The 15841-nt window shown below is 36.9% G+C and overlaps 1 protein-coding gene across 1 annotated transcript in view; it reads right to left on the bottom strand.

The window, feature by feature from the left end:
- Positions 1-15841, bottom strand: part of AQR (aquarius intron-binding spliceosomal factor) — a 94162-nt gene that overhangs the window by 49594 nt on the left and 28727 nt on the right. Inside the window, exons 10-15 of the mRNA XM_084895360.1 lie at positions 12293-12357; positions 11084-11200; positions 8763-8876; positions 6811-6914; positions 4931-5033; positions 2403-2523 (exon numbers count right to left, since the gene is read on the bottom strand). Of these exons, the coding sequence (XP_084751486.1) occupies positions 2403-2523; positions 4931-5033; positions 6811-6914; positions 8763-8876; positions 11084-11200; positions 12293-12357 (624 nt within the window). The remainder of the gene's footprint in view (positions 1-2402; positions 2524-4930; positions 5034-6810; positions 6915-8762; positions 8877-11083; positions 11201-12292; positions 12358-15841) is intronic.

Raw genomic sequence — 15841 nt, 5'->3', positions numbered from 1 at the left:
CAAAGAAAGAGAACCTCAGCCTGACTGAGCTCTGCCAATCCAGTTGCAAATTTGCAAGAAAAATAAAGAGCAGGGGACATGCTGATAGTCACTTAGAAAAATCCAGACTATGTAAAACTATACAGGTTTCCATGGGATAGATATAGGGGGTACCTACAAAGTAAAAGACGTTTTTTAAATGTACAGGACTGACTTTAGTGTCTAGGGATATACAACTGGGTGATAAAACTTTTAAAAATGCAAGATAATGATGGCTATAAAAGCCAAGAGATAAACAGTCACATTCAAATTGAGGAGGAGGCCATGACTAGAAAGGAAGGGTTCTGGGATAACTGACAAGATGGCTACATGGGTTTCATGGTGTCTCCCTTATGATAATTAGTAAAGTTCTATATTTAGTGTTTAATTTGTAACTAGAGGTCTGGTACATGAAATTCATGCACTCCAGGGAGAGGGGTGTTCCTCAGTCCAGCCTACACCCTCTCGGGGGATGTCTGACTGTGGGCTGAAGCCCATGGGGAGCGGACCTAAGCCAGCAGTAGGATGTCCTTAGCGCTGCTGTGGAGGCGGAAGAGGCTCCCGCCACTGCCGCTGCGCTCGCCAGCCTTGAGCCTAGCTTCTGGCTGAGTATCACTCCCACAGAGCACACTGACCACCAAGGGCAGTTCCTGTATTGAGCACCTGCCCCCTGGTAGTCAGTGCACATCATAGTGACCAGTCATTCCGGTCGATTTGCCTATTAGCCTTCTATTATATAGGATAAGAAGACTTTAAAATGGTGAAGGTTTACAAAGACTTTCTTTACAATTCTTACACTGTGTTTTTTATATCTGCCCCAATTTTACACTTATTTTCTCTTCTTGGGATATAGGAGCACCTCGCTAATGGTGCAGTTAGAGCTTTTGTCTCGCTTAGTTCACAGCACCAGGTATTGGGCCCCGCAGTTCAGCCCCATCCATGGTCAGTGAATAACAGCAACACGTAGCCAAGGTTCTGAAAACAGCTGTATTGAAGTCCAACTATTTGGTAACTAATCTCATTCTATGAAATGTATAAAAACTTAAATTCTGAAAAGTATTCCTTTCTATTTAAATTAACCATGGGAATGAAAGAAAAGTAATATTTTATACTAATAAAAATATGTCTTAAACTCAGACTAGCATCATTGACTAGTACCAAAAGCTAACTATAAGCCTGTTTATATTTTTAAGGGCACATAAACTTTTTATTAAAAAGACAAAATATTCTTAAGTATTATTTGGCTTTTAGGGACTGATTAGTCAAAAGTTAGATGTCATACGTATATGATCATTAATGCTTTTAGTATGAACAAATAAGAAAAATTAGAAAATAATGCATTAAGAGATATGAAGATTGCCTATTCTGAAGTCTAGCACAGTTTTAGCACATTGGGCTTACTGGAGTCATGTCTCAGGATGTGACTCTGAAGTTTTTCTCTTAAATAAATGTACCAATAGCAATGTCTTTAAAACAGCCACATTACTTCTAATACTGCTGTTCAGAAGATTTCCTCAAAATTTTTGAAATACACTTTCAAAATGTATGAGAATGCACTATGGCATATACTCAATTGTGGTGAATCCTCATTCTTAGAGGATGATCAAAAGCATTTAGAAGCGATCTGTTAAAACAGGTAAGTGAACAAACCAGGTGGTACCATTTTGAATCAAAACTAAGATTAAATATTAACAAATGACAATATGTTTTCATGGTGGTCATTACCTGGCTCTATAAGGAATTCAAAAGAGCCTCTAAAAAAGCACTACTAAATATTATGGTGACTGTACCTCCTGTAGTCTTGGGTCTCCTTAAAACACAATTTTATTGCTTTATGGTCATATTTCACAGGAACACAAACACGCGCGCGCGCGCGCGCGCGCGCACACACACACACACACACACACACACACACACACACACGGTTCACGGAGGACTTTGCAGCTGCAGCTCGGCTTGAGTTAAAATTTAAATCCTTCAAGCCGAAACCGGTGTGGCTCAATGGATAGAGCGTCGGCTTGGGGACTGAAGGGACCCGGGTTCGATTCCGGTCAAGGGCATGTACCTTGGTTGCGGGCATATCCCCAGTAGGGGGTGTGCAAGAGGCAGCTGATCGATGACTCTCTCTCATCGATGTTTCTAACTCTCTCTCTCCCTTCCTCTCTGTACAAAATCAATAAAATATATATTAAAAAAAAAAAAAAAAAAAAAATTTAAATCCTTCAAGCAAAACATTCAAAATACTGAATAGTTTCTAGCTTCTAAAGTTGACTGTGAGGGTACATAAAATTATCCTAATGTAATAGTACGTAGGGGTATTTTCATTTACATATTTCTATATTAAGTTTCATGCTACATTTGGATTCTGTAATTCTTTATCATACCTTCCCCTGAATAGTACTCAGTCGGGACAATATTTTCATCCCATATGATTTTCTCAGTTGGATACAAAGGCATCTGGTTCAACTGCTGAATCTGAGAAATTCGACGTTCATGACGAGATACCTGAAAGAACAGGTTCGGGGAGAAGTTAGAAGCATCTTTTTTTAATCAAAATAATTCTTGGAAAAATTCACCCAACGTATATACTGAGAAGTCTCATGTTGTGCAGTTACTGTAGCACTTAACAAGGTATTTTATTCCCCTTTGAATCACCCCACCTCTCCCAAGAAATCAACGATGCAGAAGTAACAATCCTGATGGTCTTTGAGAATCAGACAGATATGAGTTCAACTCTCAGTACCTCTTCTTATGCTATGGCAAAGTACCCCAACCTCCCTGATCTTAGTTTTCTTTTCACTGAAAAAGATAAAGTGTCAGTCACCTCGCAGGTTTCTTATGAAAATGAATGGACTACTATAAAATAGTTTCAAAGTGCCTGGCACATACCAAGACTTTAAAAACCATAGCACTCAGCATTGGTTTATGCCCGAATAAAATGGAAGCCCCAAATCCTAGACCACAGTTTTCACTCTAATACTGACTTGCTAAACAATCTGGGCAAGTTTTGTAATAAGCTGGTCTCAGTATAATTTATAATATGAGAGAAGTGGACTTGATGAACTCTATGTACCCTTCCATTGTTGATATTAGGGTGATTTATCTCAAATACTGAATTAAATTTGTTGCCTAATTAACATATGCTAAGATGATATATTTGAAAATGTGTCACATTCTCATCAGTAGAGGTAGCATTATTTTAGGAAAGATGACAAAGTGTGATATCACCTAAATAATATGCACATTTCAACTTTTTAATCATAATTTAGATATTAGAAGAATCCGAAGTCTAAGGAAATCCTTTATAGAAGGAAAAATGAAAGATAATGCTAAAGCACTATAAATTTTAAACATTGTTTTCTTTTGGAATAACTATTTAAATTTTAAGGATGAAATCTTAGCTATAAAACCTTAAAAGGCATAGAATCCACTCTATACTTAGAACTATTTTCTAATAGAAAGGTTCCTAGAAAAATCCTCATTTTAAAACCTGACTTACAAGAGAAGATGTCAAATTGTCAGGAAACACAATAAGGAACTTTCAGAAAGCACTTGTAGTCAGAGACAATGAAAAGTGATTTGTAAAAAAGAAAGCGAAGATGGTTACCCAGGGCACACATTTCATGCAAGTAATATGTCAATAAAAAGTATTTTTGATGGTTATAGAATAATATCAATAATTTTTTTTAATTTAAAAAAAGAGTGTTTCCCATACATGAATTTAAGTTAAAACCCTTGCCAAGGATTTCTCTCCAAATGGCACTTACACACCTGTCACCAGGCTTAAAAAACACCTGCTACAAAAAGTTTCTTGTTACTACCTCAAAAACTAGCATATCATCTTTCTTTCTACAGTAAGGGACTCTATTTTGTACACTACATTAAAAGTATACAATATAAGTATATAAGTCACAAAACCACATGCCCATTATGGTTCCATGTGTGTAAAAAACATATATATACATCCACAGTGCATGTTTGTATAAGTATAAAAAGAAAATATAAAACAAATGAAAAAAAATTATTATTTTTTTGAGCCTGGCAAAAATTGGGATAACATGTAATAGTCAATATTGATAAGAGCCAAAAGAGAAATACTTTAATACACTATTGGTGGGGATACATAACTTTTGGAGGATAACATGACTGCATCTTTTATCTTTTAAATAAGCAGCACATGATTCAGTCAATTTACTTCACTTCTCGGTACTTCTCCTAAATGTCCACATATGGGCACAAAGAGGCATGTACTAGGATTGTATCGTTATTTGTAATAGTAAACACAGCAACTTAAATGTTATAATGGGAGTATGGTTAAATACTCATCCATTTTATGAAATATTTTATTAAAATTAAAAATAAGATTTGTCCCTTCCCCTTAATTTTTCTATGAACCTAAAGTTGCATGAATAAAAGTTTATTTAAAAAAAGAATTAGTTTAAGAGTTAAAGCTCTCATTTCCCAAAATGACTGAGAAATCCTTAGAATTCTTAAACCACTAAGTTAGTGATAACTTTATTTCTAAACATTCCTGAATTTCCTAGTGATAAAGGTAGGTCTTCATATTCAAGGTACTAGATATATTAAATAAGAGTGTGTACTAGTAACTTACAGGCAGGAACGGTGTCAGCTATCTATGGATCCACAGTACCCAACTCCCGTGCCTGACATAAGAGTTACTCATATGTATTTGTATGGAATAAATCCATGCCATAAAGCAATTTTAAGAGATTTTTTAAAAATTTGAAAAAAATTCAAGAGATGAGAAAAAAAATCACATAAAACTAAATGATAACATAATTTCCAAAGAGTCTTTAGCCCAAAAAGACTATGTACTCTACGTTTTTAAGAGTGATTCAAACAGGTAGGGAAAACCACGTGCTAAGTTTGAAGAACATTAATATGTATTTACCAGCAATTCTAGAAGAAATTCTTTATCAAAAGTTGTGTCTTCAGTTTTAGGAAGAGTTGGTAACAAGCAGAGGTATGACGCCACCTGGTGGAGTGTATTTGAACTACAGAATAGAGAAGATTCAAATCAGAATGTTTTAACTTACTTCACTTCTAAATATGTAATTGTATAGATTGTTTAAAAAGTTTTACCTAGAAAATATAGTCCTACAACCTGAGTAGCAAATATAAAATATCAGCAGGAAAAGATAAGCCCCTAATACAGAGTTCTCAAAATGTTTTCTGAAAATCTGTTGTGGTCCCTGAAATTCTTTCAGGAAATCTATAATGACAACACTTTTTTATATTAATACTAAAGCAATAGTTTTCACTGTCTTTACATATACAGTGAAAGTGCAAAGCAATGGTGGTCAAAACTGCTAACCAGATCAAGGCAGTGGCACCAACTGGTATTATAAGTAGTTATAGCATTCTGCATGCCATACACAGTTTTAAAACCACAAAACCCCAGTTTTAAGAATGTCCTTGATGAAGCAGTAATTAACCTTGGACCCCTGAGTATCTGTTGGTTTTTTTTTTAATTCTGTGACAGAAAGGGAGGTCCACATTTTGTATAAGATGCTTATTTGAAAGAATTGACAAATGATGATTATTCAGACTTGAATAATGGCTTCTTCATCATCAAATGCAGCCTCTCCAGAAATTTTTATATCAGTCTAAGCCTGTTCCTGAATCTATCTGGCCATCCCTTACTTTCAGTAAATACCCTGGTATCACTCATTTCATGGGATCCTTGGCAGAAGTCTTTGTATAGGCTCAATGCTTTCTGGCACAGCAATTAGAACATGTTTTCTGTTTGTTTCCCCTACCCACAAACTTAAGACTTTTTTCATCTTAACTAAGGATTTATAATGTACTGTGACCATCATTTTTATAGTCTGTAGTGTGCAAAACAAGCATGAATTCCTTTTTCCTTCTTTAGTTTCAAGATTCACAATTTCAAGGTTAAATATTCATTCTTATCATAAATCTTAGCAACTTTAGCAAACACTTTCTTATTAAACTAAGGAAGCAATTTACGGCTTCTCTTTGGCATATTCGAATTGTTGACATCACTACTCTTGTATTTTGGGACCATTATTAATTAAAATAACAATGAAATACAAGCACCTCAACACTATAAAAGTTAATGTGGCTATCAAGATGGCAACTAAGGAGACTAATAGGTATATAGCAAGGATACACTGGGAAAGGGATGATTCATGTCCCAGGCAGGATGAAGTGGGACAGTGTGCAATTTGAAACTGATGACTTATTTCTGGAATTTTCCATTGAATGTTTCTGTTTTTATCCACAAAAAAAGTGAAGTGGTGGAAAAGGGGAAACTAGTGTATGATGAACATTTTTGGTTTCTGTTGTATATTGTTTATGACTATTATAAGAAAAATTTAGCCCTGACTGATTTGGCTCAGTGGATAGAAGGTCAGCCTGCGGACTGAAGGATCCCGGGTTTGATTCTGGTCAAGGACATGTACCTTGGTTGCAGGCACATCCCCAGAGGGGGTGTGCAGGAGGCAACTGATCAATGTTTCTAACTCTTTATCCCTTTCCCTTCCTCTCTGTAAAAAATCAATAAAATATATTTATTTAAAAAGAAAAAAAAAAACTTTAAAATCTAGGAAACTGTTATGTTATGAAAAATATAAATTTTCCAAAAAACAGAAAAAGTCGGATAATTATATATATGTAACTTAAAGATACCACATGCTAGAGAGAAGCACTAGCTAGTTCTGCTTGTCAATAAATAGGGTAGCAAGTAACATTACCTAAGTATTACAAAAGAAAAAATTAAAATTCAGGTTTCCTTTCATGTTACCTTACCTAAGAGGTCCAAATAACTTGACCAAGGAGCCCCGAGAATCTACTTCTGCCACATTTGAGAGGGCAAAATCATAGAGTTCAGGGAAATGTGCAAAAGCAGCTCTCTAGAAAAGAACAGCAAACACACAAAAAAATGAATAATTAATGTCCACCTATTAATACAATTACAATTAATACAACTACAACTCATGTACTCTATAATAAAAACATTTAAAATACACTTATGCACTTCTCTTTTAAATGCTTCTCTTATGTGACTTCTGCCTTATTTAGCCAGAGCAGTCAATACACTAGGGGAAAGCTAGAAAAGTTCTAGCAGAATTGCAAAAATAACGAGTCAATGTTCAATTTTTTTTTATTTCTAAACTTGCCCTCTGAATATATAGGAAAGCCAGCTTCATTGACATGAGGGAAGAAAAAGAAAACATTATTATCAAGAAATGGCTTTGACAAAACTAAAAGAGAGTTTTAATTTTTAAGGAAAATTTCCACTGAAGAGATAGCTTGAGGCCAAAAGTACTAGTATCTAGTATAGTGAGTTTATGCCCTGCTTTACATTAGAACCCCAGAAACAGAGGCCCTTGCAGGGTACCACCCCAACTAACATGGGGTAAGCTGGAAGAAAACAGAAATAGTGGCATTATGCTGATTTGATAGAGAAAGAGATAACATCCCCAGTCTTCCTTAATGCCCATGTGGCACACAGAAGACCCAGAAGTTTTCATGTACCCCATAGTGGATCATGCAGAAAGTTGCCAAGGTTATGGATGAGCTTGCCATGAGATTAATACAGGCAATGGCAAATGAGCCTGCAATCCAAACCTGAAGTGTGAGCTAAGCTAGGAAATGAATGGGAGTCACCTCTCAGGAAGAGTTCTAGCACCATCGAGAACAAAGCTGGTCCTCATCAGCAGGAAGACAGCCAAGCTCCTTGAGAGCAATCATCATGCATCGCCTGTGCCAGGAACACAGACCACAAGCCGCACCAGCCAGGGTCACTTCAAGGGCAGAGGCGCAAGGACAAAAACAATAACGCTCTGAGAAAAGCAGGAAAGTCTGAGCGGGGACAGTGTGCCGATCTTGCAAACAATGAGGCTATCCTAATGTCTCTGTGCGCCCCAGTGCCGACTGGGAAAGAAGAGGGAGAGCAGAGACACTGTGAGAGAGAGTGGAAGTGATTATGAGAGACAGTTGAACTTAAGTTTGAATCTTTATCCCAAAAATGACTTTTTATAACAGAAAGAACTGAATTACTTTAAATTGACAAACAAAAGTTTCTTTAGCATTAATAGAACACAAAGATATTTTTTTCACATCTGAGCTATATTGGTAAATTTCATTACCTGTGCTTATCTTTAAAATGTACAAAATGTTGCCCTGGCCAGTGTTGCTCAGTTGGTTAGAGGGTCATCCTATAGACCAAAAGGTGGCGAGATTCATTCCCAGTCAGGGCACATACGGGGTTGCAGGTACAATTCCTGGTAGGGGCAACTGTGGGAGGCAACCAATGAATCAATCAATATCTCTCTCTCTCTCTCTCTCTCTCTCTCTCTCTCTCTCTCTCTCTCTCTCTCTTTCTCCCTCTCCCTCTATCCAGTCAGTAAAAACATATAAACATATCCTTGGGTAAGACTTAAAAATTTTTTAATAAAAAATTATAGTTAAAAAAAATGTACAAACTGTTAATACTACTATGTCATATCTCCTTTGAAATATCTCCTTTCATAAAATACAACTGATATTTAAATGCACTACATTGGCCCAGTAACTGTTATTTTTGAGAATCAGGATGAAGCCTATGAAAGCAAGCCATTTTTTTTCCCATGAGCTCTAAATTCAAAATGAAAACAGTGTTCAATTAATACCTATTCTATTAGTACTATTAAAACCACAAATTACTCATGGCCTAACGCTACGGAGCAGAAGCAAAGGTTACCATGCATTTCAATTACCTGTAGAGAAGTGATTCTATCATAATGAATGGTAGTCATCTCGTTCTCTGTCAGAGCATTTCCAGTCTGGTCATTAATCTCGAAACCAGTATAGAACTTAAGCATGTCCAAAAGCTGAAAGGATATATTTAAATTAATAAACTGTGTGAACATAAGAGCAAGAAAACATCAACAGACACTGATTATTAGAACTAATAAACAAGTCCACTTACCTTCTTAAAGGTGCTGAAAATTTTTATTTTGTAAATAGTATAACAAACATTTCAGAACATACCCAAGTGTGTTTTATTTATGTGAGAGTAGGTAGTATGTGAATAATTTAAGTCTATTTCATATACATGGTCTACTTATACAGAGAACTTAGGTTCCAACTCCAATAATAAGAGACATTAATGAGCTAATCAAAGCCAATCATTTCAATTGGGGGGGGGGGGAGAAATCAATCTACATGACTGCAAATTTATAGAACTACTAGAGGCTCAGTGAATGAGATTCGTGCACAAAGGGGGGGGAAGAGTCCCCTCAGCCCAGCCTGTACCTCTCCAATCCAGGACCCCTTGGGGATGTCCAACTGCCGGGGATTGGGCCTAAACCGGTGATAGGACATCCCTCTCACAACTTGGGACCGCTGGCTCCTAACCTGCCTGATCGGCCTCTTAACTACTTCTGCCTGCCAGCCTGATCGCCCCCTAACCTCTCCCTTGCCGGCCCGATCACCCCCAACTGCCCTCCCCGGCTGGTATGATCACTCCCAACTGCCCTCCCCTGCCACAACCCGCCTCCTCCATGTGGCTGCCGGGCCCCGCCTTCACTGTGCTTGTAACTGTCCTGTGTTGGCCATCTTTGTGGCAGCCATCTTGTGACAATGTTGCGTATAAGGGCCACCTAGGCTTTTATTAGTAGAGATACCACTAGGGCAGTGGTCGGCAAACTCAATAGTCAACAGAGCCAAATATCAACAGTACAACGATTCAAATTTCTTTTGAGAGCCAAATTTTTTAAACTTAAACTTCTTCTAACGCCACTTCTTCTAGACTCGCCCAAGCCGTGGTATTTTGTGGAAGAGCCACACTCAAGGAGCCAAAGAGCCGTATGTGGCTCACAAGCTGCAGTTTGCCAACCGCGGCACTAGAAGAAACTCCTGAGGTCTTTTACTTTGGCCACTGAGAATTTTCTGAATGAGGGTTTTGGAATTCACGACTGAAGAATTTCTTCTCTATATGCTGCTTCCATGAAGGAAAACAGCAAGGTGGGGAAGGCTCACTGATCCACTCCTCTCCTCCGTCTCCACGGCCACCAGGCTGTGCTTTGGCTCAGTTCCCGCTGCTCGGGGAGGCCTGCTTCCCCTGCCGCGGCAGCATCAGCACAGTTCATTGGCTGCCTTTGCCCCAACTCTTTTTTTTTTTTTTTTTAAATATATTTTATTGATTTTGTACAGAGAGGAAGGGAGAGAGATAGAGAGTTAGAAACATCGATGAGAGAGAGTCATCGATCAGCTGCCTCTTGCACACCCCCTACTGGGGATATGCCCGCAACCAAGGTACATGCCCTTGACCGGAATCGAACCCGGGACCCTTCAGTCCCCAAGCCGACGCTCTATCCATTGAGCCAAACCGGTTCCGGCTGCCCCAACTCTTTATTATCCTTAATTCTAACCTATGGTAGAGCAGATAGTAGGATTTTAATATATGAATTAAATCACTGGGATTTAATAAGAGAACGAGAAAGAAAAAGGAGTGTTCACAGACACAAGATAAAAGACTTATAATATGTAAACACATAAAAATTGTATCTCTAACTATGATCTCATCAAAAGACAAGTGTTGGAAGTTTGTTAGAAGATTTTTCTTCTGGATGACATTACAGGAAATGAAAATGCTAACTTTCATCATGCTATCCAAGTTAGCAAACAAAGCGTATACAGGTCCACACTCTCAACTGCCCGTCAGCATCATCTCATGGAAGGAGGGTCGTAGTGTTAGGGCATAGTTTACTTGAAATTAATGCTCATCATCTGTTACATTCCACAGTGGTCATGTGGGACTACATCACACACAATTTGGTAAAATCATAATAAAATCACGTGACTGGAAAAAGTTATAGTATGTCAGTTCTAGAGGCCACCTATACAGGAATGCATTCATTTTGTACATTAAGACTTGATTTTACTTAAAAATGACTAATAAGAAATCTTCATTATTCAATTCAATATAAAGCAAAATTACTCTGTGTAATGCTCTGGTACTCCCAGTTTCACGGCAGAAAAAAGGTCAATTCAGAAGTAAGAACAGTTAAGTATGCTCAGATACGTCAATGCTCACCTGGGAAAAGAGATGGCCATCCTCCTCCCTATGAACAAGGTTGGAAAGGTAGCAGTGAACCAGAAGGTGGGAGTCGTCCAGGATGGTATTAAACCAGCGCCTTGTGGGGAGTAGGGCCTAGAAGAAATAAATACCACAGCTGTAAGTCTGCAGGTTTCCTGTAGCTGGAGGTGAAATTATTGATATTTAACTTGAAAGTGTTAATCACATTCAAAGTCCCCTCCAGTCACCCAAAGACATCATTCACAAAGCAAGGTCCATGTTGTAAATAAACTTGGTGCTAATATTTCCCAAAAAGTACAGATTTTTGATTCCCCCCCCCCCCAAATAAAATCCTATATGAAATCCCACTGTATAAAGTTAAACAAATGAAGCTGCTTTGAAAAAAATCGGAGTGCGGAACCCTGAATGGAGACTCCTGTTTTGGTTTCCACCTCCCACACCCCCTATGACAGTTAGCAAGGCAATGCAACGGAACTGCCAGTGTGAAAACCACTAATCTAATCAAACACTCCCATTTTATGGGTGAAGTTATTGAGGTCCCCAGAGGTTATAAATTAGTTAGGGGCAGAGCTAGAAAGCGAATGAAGATCTCATGAATGACTACTAGTCTAATACTCTGATGCTCAGGCTGAGAAACTACCCCACCTTTCCAGATAAGGGACAAACGAAAAGGATTTTCTTTCAATTTGCTTCATTAAAGATGGAAAGGAAATAAAGTCAATCTGAAGTACACCAACTCTGTATCTGAATTTTTCACCAAAATCTTTTACCTAATAATATGAAATTTTCTAAGAATCTTAATGAGAAAAAGTTGACAATAGCAGCTATATCGTTCTTCATCAACAATATTAGGCAAATTTTTCAAAGTTAGGTTTTAGAGAAATGGCCACAAATACATGATTTCAGCCACTATTGAGAACTCTATAAAGAGGTATTAAAATGTGACAGAAAATAAACTGCCATTGCTGAGCTCATATTTAACAACTATACTAAATAATGGTTTTCCTATAAACAGCAGCCATCTGAAAATTTCAAGGATCAACTGCTTTGACTTTCTTCTCTATGAGACCCTTGAAATATGTACATTAAACTAAAACCAGTTTGAGGTGAAAAAAATATTTCATTTATAGTCATATGCATAACCTTAGCCTCCTTAATGATAACACATTAAGCAGTTGAGTGGCCTTAGCATATCACACTTCTTACCTCTAGATCAATCATAAGTTCAATGAATCTTTCACAGTAATGAACTTTGTCCATAGTGACAGGTTCTAAATATAATGAAGAAAGCATGTTAGAATTTTCTTACTTAGGTTATTCTGTATTATTATATCCTAAAATTGGCAGTGATTTAAACTAGGCCACTTGTCTCTTATTCATCAGGATTGTACTATTAGGGGAATAAGGACCTCAGATTTCAAAAGAAGGCTGGCCCTATCCTTATGCTTAGCTCTACAAATATAAGAAAATGAAAAACCTAGCATGGATCAGAAACACATTATAAAAAAATAAGATTTGCAAAAATATTTTAAAGTGCTAATTTTTAAAAATTTGTGAATGATTTTGAAAAAACCTGATATATAAAAACTAGAAAGTTTTATATCAGTTTTTGCCCCACTTTCCTTGTCTTCACATGCTAAATTTTCAGAACTTCTTTCATGTGCATGAAACAGATGCATATATGTGCACACGTATGCATACAACATACTATATAACACAAAGAAAATGGGTGGGAAAGTTACACAGCAAAATAATTAAAGGAATAATTTTTAGGACTATTTTCCACTGTACATTAATATGTATTCCTTTTGACATTAATATGTCAATGACACAGAGCAATAAAGTATTTTTTTAAATCACACTTATTTTATACTATCCATAAGCATTAATGCACTATTGTAACAAACATTTACATTTTTGTTTTAGTCTTGTGACATGCATATTTTCAGAGTACAAGTTTTTTTTTTTTTCTAATGCCAGATAATGGTCTACCATTTTACTAGCTAAAACCATCCTGTCAATATATCAGGTCTAGTAATAATTAATGTCGTTTTTAAACATTCGTTTAAAATCTTGCTTGGCGTTGACTTGTATTGACATAACCTTCAAACACGTGGTATCTACAGAACGTGTGAAGTGCAATTAACAAGTTTTGCTTGAAAAAGTTTGTGTTTGGTTTGGTGTTTGTTGCAGAACTAGGGCTAAGAAGATGGCGGATGAAGAGCATATTCGGCACTGCATGCTTTACGAGTTCCAATTAGGAAGAAAAGCAAGTGAGGCTGCAAAAAACATCTGTAGTGCTCTTGGTCAAGATGCAGTTAGCGCCAGAAAATGCCAGCGTTGGTTTGAGAAATTTCGCGAGGGAAATTTTTCGTTAGATGACAAGAGTGGTCGAGGCCGTGTGTCCAATTTTGATCAAGAAGCTCTTCAAGCTCTTTTGGTGCAAAATCCTCAAATTACCCAACAAGAGCTTGCGACAACTTTAAATTGTTCACAAAAAACAATTTCCAATCAATTGCGTGCACTTGGCAAAGTCCAAAAGTTTGGAAAATGGGTTCCTCATGAGTTGACCGACAACAACCGTAATCAAAGAGTCACAATTTGCAGTTCGCTCCTCTCTCGTCAAAACCGTTTGCCGTTTTTAGAGCAAATTGTTACCGGAGATGAAGAATGGGTGCTGTATGTTAATCTGAAAAGGCGGCCTCAATGGTTGGACAAAAATGAGGCTCCGCAGCCCACGCCAAAACCTGACTTGCATGCGAAAAAAGTGATGTTGTGTGTTTGGTGGAATTTTAAAGGAATTCTTCATTATGAACTTTTACCATCTAACCAAACCATTACAAGTGCAGTGTATAGTGCCCAATTGGAAAGGTTAGCCCAAGCTTTAAGAGAAAAAGAACCCGCGCTGATTAATCGGAAGGGTGTAATTCTTCACCATGATAACACACGACCGCATACTGCAAGAATCACTGCTGAAAAACTGCGCCAGTTGGAATGGGAAGTTCTCCCTCAACCTGTATATTCTCCTGATATTGCCCCTTCCCATTGCCATTTGTTTCGTTCTTTGCAAAACTTTCTTCTTGGAAAAAAATTTAATAATGAAGAATGCCTCAAAAATGCATTGACCGAATTTTTTGCATCAAAATCACAAGAATTTTACAACAGAGGGATTAAAATGCTTCCTGAGCGTTGGGCACAAGTAGTAGAAAACAACGGCAACTATATTGTTGATTAAATTTTGTTGTATTGTTTAAATAAATTAGATTTAAAAAGTATTAGAAAACGACATTAATTATTACTAGACCTAATAGTTTCAATTAAAAGGGAGATAATCTCAGGGTCTCTACTGTTGCTTAGGCTAAGGACTCCCAGCAGTAACTAACACAGCACTAGACCTATAGAAGGTACTGGGCATATTGTTTAGAGCTGCCACCTTCTTATTCCAATTTCAAGCATCAATGTATCCTATCACTTGCTTCTTACATGCATTATGTTTTTTTATGTCCTTCTGACAGCAGTCCTGGCATCTGAGATCATTCTACACAGAGTTCCTTTGCAATAACTGATAAGGACATGTTGTTTTTAGTGACCCTGTAAAATGAAACTACTATTCTTATTCTTTCTATTATAAAAGTAGTTTCTGTTGCCTAACTATATATCCCATCTTTAAACCATCTCAGACCCAACACAGTTTTCAACGTCTTGTTTGTTCCTTTGCAGCAAGTTAGTAAATTCTGATTGAAGCTCAAGATCAATCTAAGAAATCTTGTTTTCTGGCAATATATAAACAACAATGGCAACAGTGAGTGGTTTAATGGTTGTTAAACTTACTGCAGACCCTAGGTTGTTGGTATTTGATTATCAAACCTTTCTAAATGATCACAAGTAAACATTCCATAGTTAGAAACAAAAATTTTTATGACATTATTATGACTAATTATTACAGATATTAGTAATTCTAAGCATTCATTATCTACTAATTGCTACAAGGAAACAAATCTAAGTCATCTTGTAAGTGCAAGCAACTTAACTGAAAGATTTGAATTTACTAATATTAAATTATAAGCATGCCAATTCTTCTTTATACTGATAATAATATTATGCCCCAAATCAGGTACAACTGATTTACAGGATTAGTACTATTCCTTGCTTAATTATAGGTATGATTTTCAGTTGTAAAATATTATTTGGAGAGTCAGAATTTATAAGTAATTCTGTTGTATATTCAGTTTAAACAAAGCTACAATCTCCGATGCAAAAATAGCACTATGATACATCTATAGAGCTGTTCTTATATTACATTCCAGTTAGGAAAGAAAATATTATTAACCAATGACATATCATGCATAGCATATACCCACCTTCTATTTGCATTCACTAAACGTTTATAAAGATCTTGTAAACCGAGCATAATGTACTTGGTCTGCTTGGCATATAAGCATATCTCTCTCTCTCTCACAGACACACACAGACACACACACACAGAGACACACACACACATCTATATATAGTCTACAGTAATCATGATATATTGTAAACATTTTTTAAAATCCTTACCCAAGGATATGCTTATTGATTTTTTTCAGAGGGAGGGAGAAACAGACAAAGACATCGATGTGAGAAACATCCATCAGCTGCTTCTTGTATGTACCGTGACCAGGGATCAAACCCACAACCTAGGTTAGTGCTGTGATGAGGTACTGACCTGCAATCTTTGGTGTATGGGATAACGCTCCAATCAGTTGAGCCACCCAG

The sequence above is a fragment of the Pipistrellus hanaki genome, assembly GCF_964339955.1.
Source record: "Pipistrellus hanaki genome assembly, chromosome: 1".
Lineage (NCBI taxonomy): Eukaryota > Metazoa > Chordata > Mammalia > Chiroptera > Vespertilionidae > Pipistrellus > Pipistrellus hanaki.
The sequence above is the reverse complement of the archived record's forward strand: the minus strand, read 5'-3'. Positions and strand labels throughout refer to the sequence as shown.